The sequence below is a fragment of the Scardinius erythrophthalmus genome, assembly GCF_964197995.2.
Source record: "Scardinius erythrophthalmus genome assembly, chromosome: 16".
NCBI lineage: Eukaryota > Metazoa > Chordata > Actinopteri > Cypriniformes > Leuciscidae > Scardinius > Scardinius erythrophthalmus.
The window spans coordinates 25,684,672-25,703,674 of record NC_138236.1 but is presented as its reverse complement, the minus strand read 5'-3'; the positions used below and the strand labels follow the sequence as shown (position 1 = coordinate 25,703,674).

The 19,003-nt window shown below is 35.8% G+C and overlaps 2 protein-coding genes across 2 annotated transcripts in view; both read left to right on the top strand.

Annotated features, from left to right (window-relative positions):
- The window catches only part of kel (Kell metallo-endopeptidase (Kell blood group)), a 25,498-nt gene extending 10,943 nt beyond the window's left edge, over positions 1–14,555 (top strand). Inside the window, exons 4-18 of the mRNA XM_081388351.1 lie at positions 4,571–4,698; positions 4,920–5,078; positions 7,547–7,618; positions 7,758–7,946; positions 9,653–9,813; positions 9,913–10,030; positions 10,135–10,230; positions 10,325–10,423; positions 10,495–10,572; positions 10,673–10,776; positions 11,156–11,245; positions 12,879–12,946; positions 13,034–13,194; positions 13,446–13,535; positions 13,615–14,555. Of these exons, the coding sequence (XP_081244477.1) occupies positions 4,571–4,698; positions 4,920–5,078; positions 7,547–7,618; positions 7,758–7,946; positions 9,653–9,813; positions 9,913–10,030; positions 10,135–10,230; positions 10,325–10,423; positions 10,495–10,572; positions 10,673–10,776; positions 11,156–11,245; positions 12,879–12,946; positions 13,034–13,194; positions 13,446–13,535; positions 13,615–13,779 (1,778 nt within the window). The 3' untranslated portion in view covers positions 13,780–14,555. The remainder of the gene's footprint in view (positions 1–4,570; positions 4,699–4,919; positions 5,079–7,546; positions 7,619–7,757; positions 7,947–9,652; positions 9,814–9,912; positions 10,031–10,134; positions 10,231–10,324; positions 10,424–10,494; positions 10,573–10,672; positions 10,777–11,155; positions 11,246–12,878; positions 12,947–13,033; positions 13,195–13,445; positions 13,536–13,614) is intronic.
- On the top strand, positions 14,166–19,003 carry emg1 (EMG1 N1-specific pseudouridine methyltransferase). Its single transcript, XM_081388355.1, has 5 exons — positions 14,166–14,835; positions 14,968–15,069; positions 16,038–16,179; positions 17,718–17,926; positions 18,024–19,003. Exons 1-5 carry the CDS (start codon positions 14,686–14,688, stop codon positions 18,135–18,137), a joined length of 717 nt encoding a protein of 238 aa, XP_081244481.1. The 5' UTR covers positions 14,166–14,685; the 3' UTR covers positions 18,138–19,003.

Sequence of the window (19,003 nt, the reverse complement as noted above, 5' to 3'; positions counted from 1 at the left end):
ACAAACTATTTGGAACATTAACCATTTTTTAACCATGTGTAAAGTGTTAACAAGTCAATTAATCAACCTAAACACATAATCAATGAATAATGTAACCAACTATTAAAATGTTTTATTATTTTTATTGAAAAAAGTGTCTTATCATTAGGGATGGGTTTAGTTATATAAATGATTTTACCACTGATACTTATCAATACTCTTATTGATACTACTCTCTATAATTTGGCGGAAAAACAATAAAGACCTTAAAAATTCAGCAGTTTCTTTATTATTAATTTTATTTGCAGAAATAGGTTCAATTGTTCCTGAGTGTCCTGTGAGGCATCTGCTACAAATGTCTGGTAGTGATGTGCTTCATCGCTTCACTACCAGTAGCTAAACCTAACCAATGCGACAATTACCAAAAATCTATAGTCCTTGAGCTTCTCTGAAGCTAACAAATAAAAAAATATCATTCATAAAGAGTAACAATATAGATTTCTAGCATCTCTCCTGTATTATTTCGCCCACCCAAATATCAAGAGTTTTTAGTTCAAGAAAATCAGCATGATGACTTTCTCAGAGAGAATCTGAGATCTCTCATGCCTGACTGTGTCCGAGCTGTGGAAAACACTCTTTCAGACAGTGTTGAGGAGGCAGAGGGAGATGATGGAGAGCTGTGGGAGAAGAGGGAGAGTCTTTTTCTTACCCCACCAGCGGAGGGTCTTCTGAGGCAAGCAGAGGAGGAGGGATCTTTGCAAACTGGAAGCCAGTTAGTCAGGTTTATAGTTTTTTGTTAGAAGGGAATAAGAAAATTGTCTAACTTACGTATTCCTCCTCCTCCTCTTCCTTATCTTGAGCTGCACTGTCACCTCATTGTCTTTTTTAGGCAGCTAAAACAGAGGAGCACTTTATTAATGTTGCTAATCTACGGCTTGTAATGCTTTTGAAAGAAGTCATTTATGCTCACCCAGGCTTCATTTATTTTATCGAAAGTACAGTAAAAACAGTAATATTGTGAATATCATTAAAATGTAAAATAGCTGTTTTCTGTTTTAATGTATTTTAAAATGTAATTTATTCCTGTGATCAAAGCTGAATTTTCAGCATCATTACTCCAGTCTTCAGTGTCACATGATCCTTCAGAAATCATTCTAATATGATGATTTGCTGCTCAAGAAACATTTCTGATTATTATCAGTGTTGAAACCAGTTGTGCTGCTTAAGATTTTTGTGTAAACCATGATGCCGTTTTCAGGATTCTTTGATCAATTTTTGATCAATTTAATCCATTCTTGCTATTAATGTCTTCCAAAATCTTACTGACCCCTAACATTTGAATTGTAGTGTACATAAAAACATGAAGCAGTTTGAACTGTTTTCAACGTAGATAATAATCAGAAAAAATGATCAAATCATCATATTAGAATGATTTCTGAAGGATAACGTGACACGGAAGACTTGAGTAATGATGCTGAAAATTCAGCATTGATCACAGGAATAAATTGCATTTTACAATATATTCACATAGAAAACAGTTATTTTTAAATGTTAATTTTATTTAACAATATTATTGTTTTTACTGTATTTTTAATCAAATAAATGCAGTCTTGGTTAGCATTAGAGACTTCTTTCAAAGACATACAAATTTGTACCAACACCAAACTCTGCTACGGTGCAGGGCATCAGCATGGAGGTATCAACATAACAAACAATTTGTCAAAGAGCCAACAATATTTAGCATGCCAGGTTTATTAAAAGGAAAGAAGCTACAGCAGAGGTGAAATGCAGAAAAGAGAAAGAAGAATACGCAGAAAATAATTTCTTAGGATAACAGAATTTATGTTTTTAGGTTTACTTATTGTTTTAATATTGCTCATATAGCTTCACTTACATTCGGATGTCAAAGCCTTCTTAAAATAAATGAAATGAATAAAATAAAACATTTGAGAAAAGAAAAAGAAGAAAAAAAACAGATGTATGGTGATATATCAACAAATATTGTGGGGGGAAATGGATATGAAGTTATTTAATAAGCTTCCTCAGTTCACCTGTGTTTCCTACTTCTCTGTCAACAACTTCCCTCAGAATTGTTGAAATCCTGGAGCTTCCCCTCTGTTGTAGAGGGGTTATTTTGACCCGGACACCGATGTCACTTCACTGAGTTGAGAAAAGCCCGTAAAAGTCCTTACAGAAAGCGATGCATAAGGATGTGTAGTGTAACGACGAATTATTGTGCATAAATATTAGTGCATTCCTGGAACTTACACCCTTATCCATCGCTTTCTGTCAGGAATTTTACGTGCTTTTCTTAACTCAGTGAAGTGACATCGGTGTCCGGGTTAGGAGTAGCATGAGCTGTCAGGCAAGTGTTATTTAAGTAAGTTAAATGGGGTGTTTGGCTCGAGGTCATGGTGCAAAGGACCCTAAGTTAGGTTGATTTTACTCGAACCATCCCTTTAAATATCAGTTTGTTAAATTAGTCAACTTCCAATCACCCATTCAACTGCCAGCAAAACCTTTACAAAACTATAACAACCTCTCATCAACACAAATATGAGATTAACCCTCATAAGGTCTTCGTTTCCGGTTTACAAATCTGGTCTTTGGGGTCTATATGACCCCAACAATTGATAGAGAAATTGGACAAAAAATATACATTTTTAATTATACAAATAATATATGTTTTTTTTTTTGTTTACTTCTCATCTATTCATTAATGCTGTGTTTTGGGGGATATGAAGTACTTTTTTACCTATTTACTGCAAAATTCCTCAACTACACCATTAGCATACATATGAAATATAGTTTTTTTTTTTATGAAAAAAACACATTAATGATGATCAAATTAAACTATGAGTTGTTTCTGGATATTGATCTAGGTGTTAGATGCATAATTCTGCCATCTGCTGGTTAGATGTTTTTTTGTAGCTAATATAGTTTTAGCCACAAAGTGTAATTACCATATACTTCCAGCAGAGGCCCCATAGAGATCCATTCATTTTTCTGGATGTGACTTAATGCTCTTATAATAGCTTTTTTATGAATTACATATTTAAACATTGACAAAATACTGATTTAATGTATTTTAAAAAGTTTAGAATTTTTTTGTTGTTGTTTGAGGTCTTTTGAAGTGTCTTATTATTGCAATAATGCTATATAAATTTGCAATAATATCTTAATTGTTTGTCTCTCTATGTGTATTTGATCTGTGTGTAGTCATGTTCTTTCCACGTTGCATTTGTGCTCTCATACCATACCTTCATTTATGTGTGAAATTTTTTAGATTTATGCAGAAATTATTGATTTTATTTCACAATTTCAGTAAAAATGCTCTCTATTGCAGTCACACCCTTTCTCTGTCTATGTGTGTATTTGTGTCTGTGTCTGTGTGGGCGCATATGTGTCTGTGATAATGTTCATTCCACATTACATTAGTGCTCTAGTACCAGGCCTTCATTTATGTGTGAGAATTTTCAGATTTATGCTGGAATTATTGATTTTATTTGTCAATTTCTATAAAAATGCTTTCTTTTGGAGTCAGACCTGTGTGTGTGTTTGTGTGTGCGAACATGTGTGTGTGCAAGTGGTCATGTTTGTTCCACATTTCATTTGTGCTCTAGTACCAGGACTTCATTGTGGTATTGAAATTTTCAGATTTATTCTGGATTTATATCTTTTTTTTGACAAATGAAAAATAAAAAACATTTTTTCTTCGATTTTCCCATTCATTTCAATGTGGGGTCATATTGACCCCAAGGGACAGATTTGTGACTTTTTTTTTTACATACCTTTAGAACGACCGAATCAAGCCCAGTTTTTTTCTGTGTGTATAGATAGATAATGTAGGAAAAGTCACCAAATTTTATTCCACTGAGATGAAGGGAACCATTTTTTTTTATTAAAGAAAAGTCGCTTGGGGTCATATAGACCCCAAGGACCAATTGAGGTTAAAAACCCAAACTTTTATAAACAAGAGCTTAGGTTAGCCTAAAGTTAACGTAGCTAACTTTACCTCTTCTGAAAACGGTTGAGATGATAACAGACTTTTTCGAAGACACTAAACCATTTCTATAAAGTAAATATTCAACAGATGTGTGTCAATAACACGTAAGAAAAGTGTCAGGAACAGTTGTGTGTATTATGTGTGTGATTTTAGAGACTAAACTCACCTGAAAGCAGTGAAAACAACAGCAAGAGAGGGAGTTTGCTTGTTGTAAGTTGTGTTTGCTGCGCCGTTTCCATGGCAACTCTGCGCCGCTCCAGGGTTTGAAAGAAAGCTACTCGAATGTTCAACCCGCACACCCATAACAACGTACTGTTAGCTGGGTAGTCAGTAGACGTAGGTCGTTGCAGCAACACGATGATCATGCTAAATCTCTGACAGTCAGAAAATTATCGCAGGCAAACTTTGGTCGCAAGACCTTGATTACAGCCGTCTTTGAGCCTCTCTCACTGTACGGCGTAGGACCACAACCACAGAAATCGCCATGATTGGTCATCTTTCGACTGGGACAGGCCAAAATCGTACAGTGTGTACTGGGCATAATAATGCCACATGTGTCAAATTCAGTTTCATCTGTGTGATCAGAGTCTCCTGAGGAGGGTGTTTCTATGAGTGCTGCAGAACAGAAAGCAAAGAAGTTCTTCAGGACCTGCATGGATGCAGAATCTCCAGAGAAAGTGGGTTCAGAACCCTTCCTCAAACTACTCCAGCAGGTACACACACTTTTTAGGATAAAAGAAAGTAAAAAATAAAAAGTACTCTTATGTTGCATCATGTATTTTGCTCCAGTGCTGTTTTCTCTCTCTCTCTCTCTCTCTCTCTCTCTCTCTCTCTCTCTCTCTCTCTCTCTCTCTCTCTCTCTCTCTCTCTCTCTCTCTCTCTCTCTCTCTCTCTCTCTCTCTCTCTCTCTCCCTCTCTCTCTGTGTGTGTATAGTTAGGTGGCTGGGCTGTATCAGGTGAATGGAATCAGACAGATTTTAACACCACCCTCACCCTGCTGATGAGCCAGTACTCCACATTTCCTTTCTTCAGTGTGTATGTAGGGCCAGACTCTGGTGAAGAGCAAAATGCCTCCAATCAACACTACATACAGGTGATCACTAATACTAATGTACATTTTTTTTGTAAATTCATTCATTCATTCCATTCCTTAGGAACAAAATGTTTTCACTGACTAGGCTACATCTTTCAAATGACATTCATTACTTTCTCACTCAGACACAACCACCACCAACACATATGTACCTACAGGCCAATTTGCATGTTTACATTCTCTAGGGATGCACTGATCGTGATTTTTTTTAATTGCTGATTCCAATTTATTTTACGAGCAAATTGGCCGATTCCGATAACGGTTGCCTTCCCATTTATTTGTTACATATTTGCTCTATAACAGGCCAAACTGACCTTAGATAAAAAATATCTGCAGCCATTTGAAATTAGAGGCAACCACTGAATTTAATCACAATCCAAACGAAGATGCTACACAGGTAGCATTAGCAGTTGTTTTTTATTTAAATTAGATTGTATAATTTCAATATTTAGTTACCGATCGTGTGTTTGGAGCAAAAAACGTCCAGTGCATACTCTTTTCAAAACTGTTAAGTGGTCATGAGCTATGTATACATTATAATGTTAGTATAATTTTTACATCAAAATGGTTATTTTCTACCGCGATTTTAGCCCTCTGATGTGAATGTTCTGTTATTTTATGTTTCCTGAGGTGAACCTATAATGTTAGTATAATTTTTACATCAAGAATTTTAATAATTTTGAAATAAATGGTCATTTTCTACCCTGATTTTTGCCCTCTGATTTGAAAGCTGTTTGAAGGGGCATGTCTGTTGTGAGATTTCAGTGTAAACGCCCACCGCTGTGATTGGCTAATATCTTTGCGTATGAAATATTTGTTTAGGGTCCTGTTCTTACTATTAACTAACTATTAAATATGACTTTTGCCTCAGTAAACTTCTAATTACTGCTTATCAATAATTAGTAAGATAGTTGTTAAATTTGGGTTTTGGGTATGATTTAGGGATGTAGAATATGGTCATGCAGAATAAGGCATTAATATGTGCTTTATAAGTACTAATAAACAGACAATATCCTAGTAATATGCATGCCAATAAGCAACTAGTTAATAGTGAGAATTGGACCCTAAACTAAAGTGTTACCGAAATATTACATGTGGAACTCTTTCAAAAACTTTTACTATGTTTTTACAATTACAGCTGTCAAGATGAACTAATCGTGAAAAGTGTTGATTATAGTGTTGATTATTATGAAAGGCATGAAAGGTTGCAGCGATAAGCATTGTTGTAGCCGATGACAGACATTTCTGTTGAGTGCATGAATGCAGTGATCTCATCTTTGCAACTGGATTTCTGCACTCTTACAAATGCTTTCATCATAATTAATAGTGCAAACACAATGTAAACAAGAGATTAATTGTGCAGTGTAGAATAAGTCATTTATTATAATGGGAGTTTTGGCGCAAGTCCAGAACTCAGTCACGGATAAACTCGCACTGTTTGATTGACAGCTCCAGTGATTATAAAGGGAGGGTTCTTTGATTGCTTTCTGTATATAATTTAATCACAGTTTAAATAACAGATTTAAATGCTACTAAGAGAAACCATGTGAAGTTGATCATTCAGTCACTGATGCATAAACAGCAATAAACGATTTTGAGACAAAGAACATCAGTACATGAATCATATCGGAAATATATATATAATATATATATAATTCTAATGCATATATTAGGCATTAGAATTAACACGGTTGCTTGCATGTTGTGGCACTACTGTCGGGTCTATGTCTTACAGTGAAAGTCTGCAAAGCCTGCGCTGAAATTGTGACTGATTTACCAAATAATCCACAGTGAAATGTACCGAACAAACAAATAATGCTCTACTGAGACATTCACATAGTTGAAAATAAATAACCACTTTCCTAGCATTAGGATCCTTTGGAAGGTAATGTTATTTTTAGTCCAGTGACCCTGTATCGCTCTTCTCTCCTCGTGATCTCACTAAAACGCCAGTGGGCGGGGCCAAAGACACGATGATGTAGAAGTAGGCGTTGATCTGATTCTGCAGAGGTATTCTTTCGTCGCACTATTATGTCATAATGTTACAAAATCCCAAACGAGTCGTTTTCTGAGCTTGGATTCAATAAAAGCTGTTTTTGGACTAACAGGGAAGTTTTGAGTTCTGAAACTTACAGGATGTTTTTATAGTACAATGTCGAAAGGAAAAATTTATTTCTCAATTCATGACCCCTTTAAACTCAAGTTCAAAACCAAACATAATACTAAACTGAACTAGACAGCAATTTGCCAAATTTCTACAATAATAGCATATTGATATATATTCTGAATCTAAAAAATTAAATGCTATCAAAACAATTATTAAGTGTTTATGTAGTTTTATATAGTTTTGGGCAGTGATTTGTATTACACCCCTCACATAAATGCTCAATATTTTGGTACATTTTCTTTGTTTATCAGATTGTTTTGTCCTCTATGTTGTTTAAAAATGTCTGATTACATTTCCATAGATTGATGAGCCTCATTTTCAGTTCCCTATTGACTGGAACAACACCACACACAAATCCAAAGCTAGTACCCGGGTAGGTATTTTATTTTTAGCTTAGCACCAGATTTTACACATAACTAGTGTGGCTAATGCCCATAAAACATTATTATACAGGCTTCTTTTATATTTTGGTAACATCTCTTTTGTTGTCTGTCTCTGCTCCTCTTTCTCAGTATTTGCGTCCATTCTTTCTGTCCTGTGGTCAGTATTTGGCTCTCTTGGGTGTTCCCTCCAATAAAACCACTCAGCACTGTGGTCTTTACATATCTCTGTCCACAACTCTCGCTGTGGCCACGTTCCCTCTACGCTACCGCCTCAGTCAGAAGTTACTCTACCACAGAATTACCATCCACGAGCTACAGGTCTGTGTGTTTGTGCGTAATTTGGATTTCCTGTCTGACATACTGTGTATAAATGGGTCAATAACAAATAAGAGAAAGGGAAAATCCAAAAAAATTAATTAAAATAAATTGTTTTACCTGTTAACTGTCACACCCCCCCCCCTTTTTTTTAGCATAGATCTGAACTTAAAGACCTAAGGTTGATCTCTTCTTAAAGAAGACACTCAGCAGATTATTGCAGAAGTGAAAGCACTTTAAAAAATGAAAGTGTAGTTATAGAAATTTACTGTGAAGCAAATGTACTGAACATTTACCAAAATAATTTGGAGTCTAAAATTGCTAGAAAATGGCATATGGCATATGTCTAACCAAGTTGTTTGGTTTAACCAAGGTTTCACAGACAGCAACATAGTGTCATAGTGTCGGCCCACATGTGGTACACGTGGAATCCACAGTACCAGATGTGGGCCGGATCTTGGCCCGGATCGGAAAAATTTAAAATACTTCTGAGAAAGCAATTCATGTCTAGAGGAGATGGGGGAGAAATACTGGAAATACCGTGTTCAGATTTTAAAGTGTCAGTTCTTCCAGAAACCAATAGCTTTTGTTCAGTTCACAGTGTCACTGCAGCTGGTTTGCTCTCCTTTGTCTATGAGCTTGTTTTTGCATTACAAAGTCTGGTTGATAATGACTAAGCCTGTTTCTCTTGACCACAATGGTGGTGTGCAAACCGTTTCCACAATAATGCAATGTCCAATTTCAAAACTGTTTTCACAGAATCAATTTTGAGTGTTTAAGCTTTGGAATAATACCTAATTTATAGTTATTACTATAATATGTCATGGGGGAAAAAGCAATAAAAAGCATTCCATGTGTGCCCTACACTGACAGTTAACAGGCTATAACAAACGTGCCACATTCTAAGAGATGTTCTCTTTGTATTCATATTTGTTTCATATGGTTTTGGAAATACTTTATTATTATTGTTTTATTTCTCAAGAAAACTAACATTTAATGACTCGTGATGTCATGTGATATAAAAAGTATAAAGTATTTTCTTACATACATGTATGCAAGTCTTATTATTTTCGAAAATGTCTTTAAATAATCATTTTAAATAATAAAAGGTGAAAAGATTTTTTTTGAACAAATCTCATAAATTATTTTAATTATATTAATTAACCATTTTGTGCAGTAGCTCTATATTACAGTACAACTATATTTCTGCATGTTGACAATGTTATTTTATTATTATTTATATACTATTATAGTATTTATTAATATTTTGAATTGGATTTTATTTTTAAATTTTCAGTTTAAGTTTTTGTAAATAGTTATTTGTTAAATTTGTTACGTGCTTTTGTAAAAAAAATTAATCGCTTTCAATTGAAATGCTTTCATGCATTTTATTCCAGTTTTAGTTAATGACAACTGCACCTATGATTTAGCTGACCACATGACTTGGATTTGGTGGACACTTAAAAATAATATTAATAAGCAGTGAGATTTGATTAATTGTTATTTTCTCAAAGAAATAATAATACAAGTGTATGCCAAACTACATAATAAGGTTTTCCTTTTAAGTATTCCATCCTTTTTTAAGTAGGCTTTTTTCTTCATTATAATATCAGGGCAGTTGAGTTGGATCAACTCCAACAAAAAATTAACATCATGTCATTAACCCAAATAATGTATGTAACTGACGCTGTTTTTCCTGTCCCTCACAGACTCTGGCTCCAGCCATTGATTGGCTTGCTTGCCTACAAGCCATGTTTCAGCCTCTTCCTATCAGCCAATCAGATATTGTTTTAGTCCACAATCTCCCATACATTATCCACATGTCCCAGACAATCAGCCAATGGCGAGTCAAGCAAGAGATAATGGGCACGTAAGTCACTTTTTGGCATGGTTTCTTAAAATTTGATAGATTTTGATGAACGATACAAATGTTTTGTTTCTCCGTTTGTGCCTGTGTATAAATCTGCAGCATCCCTCTTCACACATACATGATCTTTAGTCTTTTGCAAACACTCATACCTGCGCTGGACTCGAGGTTCTTCCAAACAATGAGAAACTTTTCCATTGTGACTGGAGACACTCAGGAGGTGGGTCGGCATTGGATTCATTCCCCACAAAGCCTATTTGTGTGAAGTGAAGCAGTTCAGACTGCATTATATATTTCATTCGCTTATACTGTCTGTGATTTTAGGAGATGCCACGCTGGTGGCGATGTGTTCAGCAGACAGAGCGAGGATTTGACGCCTTACTCAGTCACGCAATTAGAGAACGACATGCACAGAAAGAGGTCTGGTTCGACCAAATGAACAAATAAAGGATTGATTATGCATGAACATGTATTTAATAGAGCAATAACGCAATTGTTTTTCTCTCTCTGCCAGGCTGAAGAGTTGATTCATGATGTTTATTCATCCCTCAAGAAGAAACTAACAGATCTGAGCTGGAGGGACAACAACTCATCAGACTTAATTTTGAATAAGGTATGTTGTGAATCATGTACAAAATTAAACTGCGGATGGATTTTGTTCTGATAATCTTGTGTGTTTTTCAGATAAAATCTCTTAATCCAAGACTCTCCACTAAAACTAATAATCTCAATCATACAGAACTCAACCATCTCTATGCAGAGGTAGCTTCATTTGAAGATGAATAAATGAACAAGCAGTTTAGTCGGGATGAGTGAATGAAATATTCTTCATTCGCTGTGTTTCTGCTCCTCTTTGCACTAGGTGGTTTTGAAAGAGGAGGATTTTTTCTCCAACTACCTGCAGATGCTGGTGCTGGAGCAGAAGAGCAGGTACAGACTGCTCTCACACGGCACACAGGCTGAAGGGTGAGTGCTCGCATATTAGCAATGAAATTTAAGGTAACGTTTTGTCACAGTGTCAAATAAGAGAAAAATAGTCTTTGGATTTTTTCGAGTTATTACATGGCTTGGTTGAATTCCAATGTAGAATGGAGTCTGTTATTTCTTGATAACAGACCGCTGCAAAGTATAACACACCGTTGCCATGAAAAACAGAGCGTTTAAGCGGACTAAATGATTGGAAAAGTCTGTCATTTCACTGGCAGTGACATTTTGATTAAAGGTTTTGTTTGAAAAGTGAAACACGTGCATTGATTAACTGCATGCGTTTTGAAAATAGTTAGGGTGAATATTCAATTTATGCCATCATCATCCATTTTACATTTCTGTCTTTCCTCTCCTATAGTTTGTCTATCACTCCATCCATCTCTGGTAATGACATCATCATCCCTGTTGGAATGTTTGTTTTGCCTTTCTTCCATTCCTCATATCCCAGGTATCTTCTTACAACATAAGCACAGAAATATTCATTCAACTGTAAAAATATTAACTTGGGTATATCCTGATATACTTTGCACCGCTGTTAGTAAAATGTTAATATGTTATTGTGTAATGTTACTCTGATTATTCCTCATTCTCCACTCCATTCTAGTTTTTATATGATGAAGATGTATGATGCATAAATATGAATGTATGAAAGTTAGATACAAATGTTTACATAAGGAATAATCGTCAGCTAGCTGTGCTTTAAACGATTTTAATGCACGACGTGGAGGCAAATAATTTTTTGAAAATTGAATTCTAACATTTATTTGAATTAATTAACCTATCGATCGAGAGAGAGAGAGAGAGAGAGAGAGAGATGTGCGTGTGAATTACCTGTAATTTAATTACTTCAAAAACAGCGACATTGACAACAAGTTTCTGTGCTCCTGTTTCCATGTGTGACGTATCGCGTGTGTGCGATTTACTGCAAGAAAAGCGTTAACAAGATCAGTGATTTAACTGACTTGGAACTACCTGTGCATTAAACAGTATTATACCATGGTCTGGGTGAATACTCGATTCTAATTGGCTGCAGGGTGTCCATTAAAAAGTGATAGAGGACACCTAAGGCGTTTCTCAATGTCAAGGAAGGATCCTCGGAAGCCAGAATTTCGAGGATGCTACGTCATATACATCCGTCGAAGGACTGTTCCAATGTCGAGGATCCTCAGAATTTCCACCAAGGACTGAGTCCTTCGTTCGAAAAATATCCCATATAAAGGAAAGGATGCATATGTGTAGCCTTCGCGCTCTTAGCGCTCTCAAATCACCCACAATCCTATGCGCGGAGTTTTGCTATCTTGTTCAAAAAATTCAAAATGTTAGACGTTAACGGAGTCGGAGCGTTAACGGGTCAATATGCTTTCAAATGTAAATATATTTACGTTACCAAACATTTGTTTTAAAAAATAATTACATCCATTATGTTATGGGTCAAATTGACCGCACTGTTTAAACACACTTGACAGTCAAATAATCAATATGATTAAAAAGGAGTTTATTGATTTTAAAACGATTATATTGCCTGAGTGAACAGAACTGCGTCCATAGCAACGCTCTGTTTTTCATTTTCACTGACGTAATGACGCACTGACGTGCACTTGCTAGCCTGTTCCATTTACGTGTTCTCCGAATGCTAAAGAGGAGCCTCGCCTAGCCTCTGAAGGAAGTGACTTGGAAGGACCAGTCCTGCCAAGGAAGTATCCTTGACATTGAGAAACACCTCTAGTAAATAAACCGTCAGGCGTAACCAGGGAAACCAAGTTATTGTTTGTAAAAACTTTAGATTTTGATCGTAAAACTAATTAAAATATAAACTAATGTTTTAAAAATGTGTTATTTGGCAAGTGACCATGGTATAAGCGGGTTCATGCCCTTCGAGGTGTCCATTGTCAGGTATTAATGGACTTTGGCGGAGGCAACTGTCCTCCGCTGCGCGTCGGACGGTTCATGCCCCGCCGTCATCCATTAATACCTGACAATGGACACCTCGTCGAGCATTAAGCCTTACTTATTGCACACCTTTCAGCCAATCAGAATCAAGTATTCAGACAGACCATGGTATAAATTACAATATTCTCTAGGGCACTGAATTATGGGACACTGGGATTTCTGATGGCTAAAGATCTTCTCCACCTTCTGCTTCCTGATAGTAAGTCGGTATGGATTTCAATATGAATATGCATATGCGATGTGTTTTTGAGTGTTTTTAATCCCCTTCTATGTTTCTCATCACTAGTCCACACACAGGCCAACAATCCAGAGTCAGAGAGTATGTGCGTGTGGTCTCATTATCTGAGTGTGATCAAGGATCCGGGACAGGCTGGCACATTCTCCCTCCCCCCGTCTAAACAGCAGGAGGTTTGGGTCCAGTACTCTGCACTACTGGTGGCACTGGATGTAAGTTAACTCACTGTAGTCTAGGGGTTTTCTATCGTTTAGATGTCACAGACCCCCAAATATGATCACCCCATACTAAAAATTAACAGGCATCTTAAATAGTTTCTTATTCAAAGACCCAATTTATACTGTGCAAAAATTAAATTATTTCTTTGTTTCTGCCCAGCTAACAGGGAACGTTGGGACATGTGCTCTGGTAACCCAACATTTGTCTTTGTCAACCTTTTATATTCCATATTTGTTCCTTACAGGCTTATAAGATAAGTTTCACAAGACATCCAACGGACTCATCTCTATCAGGTCTCTCTTACATTCACCTGTTCCTCTCATCCTATACTAAGGTACAGAGAACATCTCAAAGAGAATTACATAGACACTCAAGCATGTGTGCTAATCAAACATTCAAATCAAATGTTACAGGTAACGTGTGACGCTGACCCCTACCGTGAGTTCATGCCCTTTGAACCTTCATTCCTGGTGACAGTCCTGTGTTCGAACTCAGGCTTCTGCCCCAAACTGCTGACCTGCCTGAATACATCTCAGAGTTCTCCTCATGAGATGTGCCAGAGTCGAACGCTGCACTGAATCTGGGAGGAACACCTCCAGTGAGACCTGTTGGAGCTAGTTTGGGACTATTGAACCATTGGAGCTGCTCATTGTTTAGTGAAAATAGGAGAAAGTCATTCCAGAGATCACTAACTTTTTTATATTCACTGGATAAGTATAAAAATGTCACATATACATTTAGGCAATGTAATCTCATTTGATAAGTGATGTACAGTATGATAAACAGTTAAAAGCTGCTTGGTGGATATGATCTCTCATAACACTTTGAAAATGTACCGTGCTTTTAAAGAATTTTGGGGGAATTCATGCAAAATAATATATTATGGGGGGAGGAAATCTCATGTATTTTTTTTTTTTACAACACCTGTGGCAGTATTTCTTAGTTTGTTTATAAAGTTACACTGGTTTAATATGTGGTAACTATGGTCTTACTGTTAAACTGGTTACAACAAAACTATGTTAAGTTTTAGAAAGGAAGGAGAGTGCTCTCACCTCGTAAAAGCAATTCAATTTATTAATGATGAATGTACCTGTACTCTCTCTAGTGTAATACAGTTTGAGGTCTGGAGTCGTAATGTATCATAAATGTCACTCTTATATGTGCAACTTATATTTGAAAGAAACGTAGAATTGTGTTTTGGAATGTGTTCTTTTCGGGTGTAGCCATCATGAAAGTTCAGGGTTTGTTTTGATTCTGACGCAAGCAAAAATCGATGATTCTTGGTATTTTTTGTTTTTAAAATTGTGTTTATAAATGTATTATTGTTTTCATAATAACATAATGTCATTTAAGTATTGGTGGTCAAGTGTAGTAGTATTTTACAGCGACATTTTTAATTATGTAGAGAGACCGTCATCAGCGTGCGCCACTCTGAACAAACGCGTTGTTGTGACGCATTTGATGTGTCGTAGTTCTGTGTCAACATGGCTGCACGCGCTGGAGACAAGCGTGGTCTGAAGCATTTAGATGAATATGAACCAAAACCGGCAAAACACCAAAGAAGTCTGCACGATCAGATGACGGAAAAGCGTCTTGTTGTTGTTTTAGAAGGAGCGACTCTTGAAACCGTAAAGGTAAAAGACAAGGAGGCTCGGTAGAGATATAAACTTCAGTGTTGGACCGGGTGTTTGTTAACTTGACATTAATAATAATATTTTTCATAACCATATGTTTCAGCATTTAAATGTGAACGTGTTTCTGTTCAGGTTGGAAAGACATTTGAGTTGCTGAACTGTGATCAGCATAAGAGTATGATTTTGAAGAGTGGAAGAGACCCTGGGACGATTCGCCCTGATATCACACATCAGGTAAAGCTCTCCAGTGTTTGAAATGCGCGTTCATGTTGTTAGTTTCCGTCATCTAAAACATTTCAATATTACCATGCTCATATTAATCCCCATAATACACCGGGGTTCGTTTTTATCGATTTTTTGGAGATGCATACAAATTCTATAGTTTTGGTAAAGCATAGCAACCGAGGCTTTACAAATTATGTCAGTTATGCAGCAGAATTATATATATATATATATATATATATATATATATATATATATGTATATATATATATATATATATGTATATATATATATATGTATGTATATATATATATATGTATGTATATATATATATATGTATGTATATATATATATATGTATATATATATATATATACAGGGGCGTAGTTTGTGGGGGGGTTAGGGGGGAGATAACCCCCCCAATATTTAAATCTATGCATTACAACCCCCCCAATATTTATACCATGATCACATGAAAAATATGCAGAATAATTTTTCAACCCCCCCAATGTTCAAACCAAATCTACGCCCTTGTATATATATGTATGATAAACATTGCAGCATGACAAGTTGATACTGTTCACACTCAGATTATATTCTTGTAAATTTCATATGTATCAGAAATTTTTGTTTTTCTTGCATTAGTGTTTTTTCTGTTGTAATGTAACAGTTCAAATTTTAAAGATTTTTTAAAAGGGCGTAAATTTAATAATATGGTAATATCACACTATCAGCCAAAACTGACATATTTGCACATTTACTCATTAGCGAGAAGTTATTGATCAGGTTCAATATTGTTTTAGTTGAAAAAGGTATGACTGTTTTAAAAACTTACATTCCACGGTGTCCAAATGGTATGCAGGTTTTGAATGCATTATGAAGGTTAAGAGAAGAAAACAAGCCGTCTTCTGATGATTTTGGCCGTGAGATTTTTATTTGTCCCACATCTGTCATCTGAATGTCACATCTGCTTTCCCACAGTGCCTGCTGATGTTACTGGACAGTCCTTTGAATAGAGCTGGACTGCTGCAAGTGTACATTCACACTGAGAAGAATGTTTTGATCGAGATCAACCCACAGACGAGAATTCCTCGCACCTTTGCACGATTTTGTGGACTGATGGGTAAATTAACATGAAGGCTCCATTTGCACATTGACTGTAATGTCGGTATTGTAACGGGTTACACTATTTTAAGGTGATGTAGTTAGTGTAATTACACAAATAAGAACTGAGTAATATTGATTAACTACATGTATTTACTATATGGTTAAATATAGGGTTAGTTACTTGTAATCAAACTTTTGGTGTGTGGGGGGGGTCTTTATTTAAATAAAGAATTTAAGGGAATTAAAAAATTCTAGGTAAAAAGTTCTTGTAGTTGTGAGCTGATCAATTTACATTATTTGCAAGTAATATATATATATATATGCATTCATTCACTCTTATTAATATGTCGAATACGCAAAATGTTACCTGTCTCATTAGAATCAGTTATGAATTACATGCATCATGTAAATGATAGCATATTTTCAGTTAAAAACGGCAAAATGTGATTTAACTAATAATGACCTGCACTTCTAAATCATTAATTAATCTTAGTTAATTTCAGCATTTACTCATACATTATAAAATCAAAAGTTGTATTTGTTAACATTAGTTAATGCACTGTGAACTAACATGAACAAACATTGAACAGCTATATTTTTTTATTAAATAACATGAACAAAGATGAATAAATACTGCGGCCAAGGTATTTTTCCAAATTATTGTTAGGGACTTGTCCCCTTCACTGTGATGGTGGTTAATTATTATACACTCCTGGGCAAAAGAAAAATGGATCAATCCAAAAATGGCAAAATATTTAGTGGTCTTTTATTGGTCTTAACCATTTTAATCACTAGTCAGGAAATAGCAAGAATTGCACTGTAGGCACTGTAGATAATGTAACTTAGCACAGAATAGCCTTTTTGCAGACAGCTTTTTACAGGAAGAGTCAGTGACTCAGTCAGTGTTGATGGCTTCAAACAGTTAGTGAGTTGTTGAAAAATGTCTCCTAGTTAGTTTGTTTAATGTGAGACCAAATATTCTCTTAAGGGTTCAAATCTGGAATCTGACAAGACAAAACATGAGCCTGATGGACTTTTTCTCAAGCCATTTCTTGTTTGTCTTTGAAATTTGGGCAGGAGCATTGTCTTTTTTAAAAATATCTGATCATTCCTCTTTAGATAACAACTTTTTAATTGTGGGAAGCAAGCCATTCTGCAATGTTCTCCTATATTTCTCAGCAGATTTTCGAAGACACTTCTCTGGAGCATCACCATGTTTCATTGTGATTATTTACACCACACACAACTTCCCATATTCTGCCAAAATGTCATTCCGTCTCTGATGTTTTGCTGAGAGAGCAGGGGCTTTTTAAGTAGTTAATTTGCTTACATTTTTGGTAATGAACCAATAATTTGTGGTTAAGACAATTAATAGCTTAGTTTAGTCATTTTGGGCTTGGCCCATTTTTTTTCCCCAGGAGTGTTCCCCATCATTACTATAGTAAGTACATGTGACTTGTAACAACACCTTAAAATAAAGTGTTACCTTGTAATGCAAAAAACACCTGTAATGCTGTATGTAAATTTAGTTTCCTACAATTTGTCCTCCTACAGTCCAGCTCCTGCACAAGTTGTGTGTGAGAGCAGCGGATGGCTCTCAGCGTTTGTTGAGGCTCATTAAAAACCCAGTGTCGGACCACCTGCCACCTGGATGCCCCCGATTTTCCACATCGTTCAAAGCAGGAGATGCTGTATGTCCCAGAACAATCGTCCCTAAAGATGGACCTGCCGCTATTGTCATTGGAGCATTTGCGCATGGAGCAGTGAGTATATACTCTCCATGCATAGAAAATGATTTCATAAACGTGAATTTTCATCACTAAACAGCATACTAAATTCTGTTCCTCAATCCTGATGTAGGTGAATGTGGACTACACAGAGAAGACCTTGTCCATCAGTAACTATCCTCTATCTGCAGCTCTCACCTGTGCCAAGATGTGTTCAGCGTTTGAGGAGGTCTGGGGAGTCTTATGACAAAACCAAACTGATATGAACTGTCATGTTTCTGCCTGATTAAGGAACAAACCTTTGGACCGCATTCTGTGTGTGTGTGTGTGTGTGTTTCATATGACACGTCACAACAGAGGAGATTATTCCATGGATTGTAACACAATTTTAACACGCTGAAGGAAACCATACTCTTTAAATGTGGGGTATTAAACCTAAACCTTTTTGTATAGGTTTACACATTTAATAATAAATCCAGATTTGCATTTAAATCTGTTCCTGATATGTAAAACAACACTTTTCCTTTTTTTCCCTCCTTGCAATAAAATGGATATTTCAAATTCTCTTTTAAAATCAGGTACTTCAGCTTTATTCTTGTGTTCTTCATTCACACAGACAGCTTCAAAAACAGTCTCTCCTCCTGAGTTCAGTCTCTCTGGACTCTTTAGCTTCCTTTATCTTCAACTTTGCTTTAGATGTTACTTGAATGCTTTTTTTCCTTTTCTTTCTAGACTTGATGTTAGTTCTTTATTTCTTTACACAGTTGGCACATTTCCAAACAGGACTCAGTTTTTTTTTTTTTTTTCATTTGAGTTCCTGCCTCAGATTTTGAATGTTGGCCATCTGTAGGTTTTGGCAGATTGCTTTTGTAGTTTTTCTATTATTCAAGATGTTTTTTTTTCCTCATGTTACAAAATTACAACACCATTTCTATTTTAGGCTAAATGTTATGTTCACACAGGAAAAGAGCTGAAATCTGATGTAATATAAAAGTCATGGAAATGCTTATATGTAGTACTCCACCCAGTTATTACATTTTTCTTTCTGAACTAGTCACTGTCTAGAGATGGTGATTTGCGAGAAGCGTTCATTCGAGTCAGTTCTTTCCATTT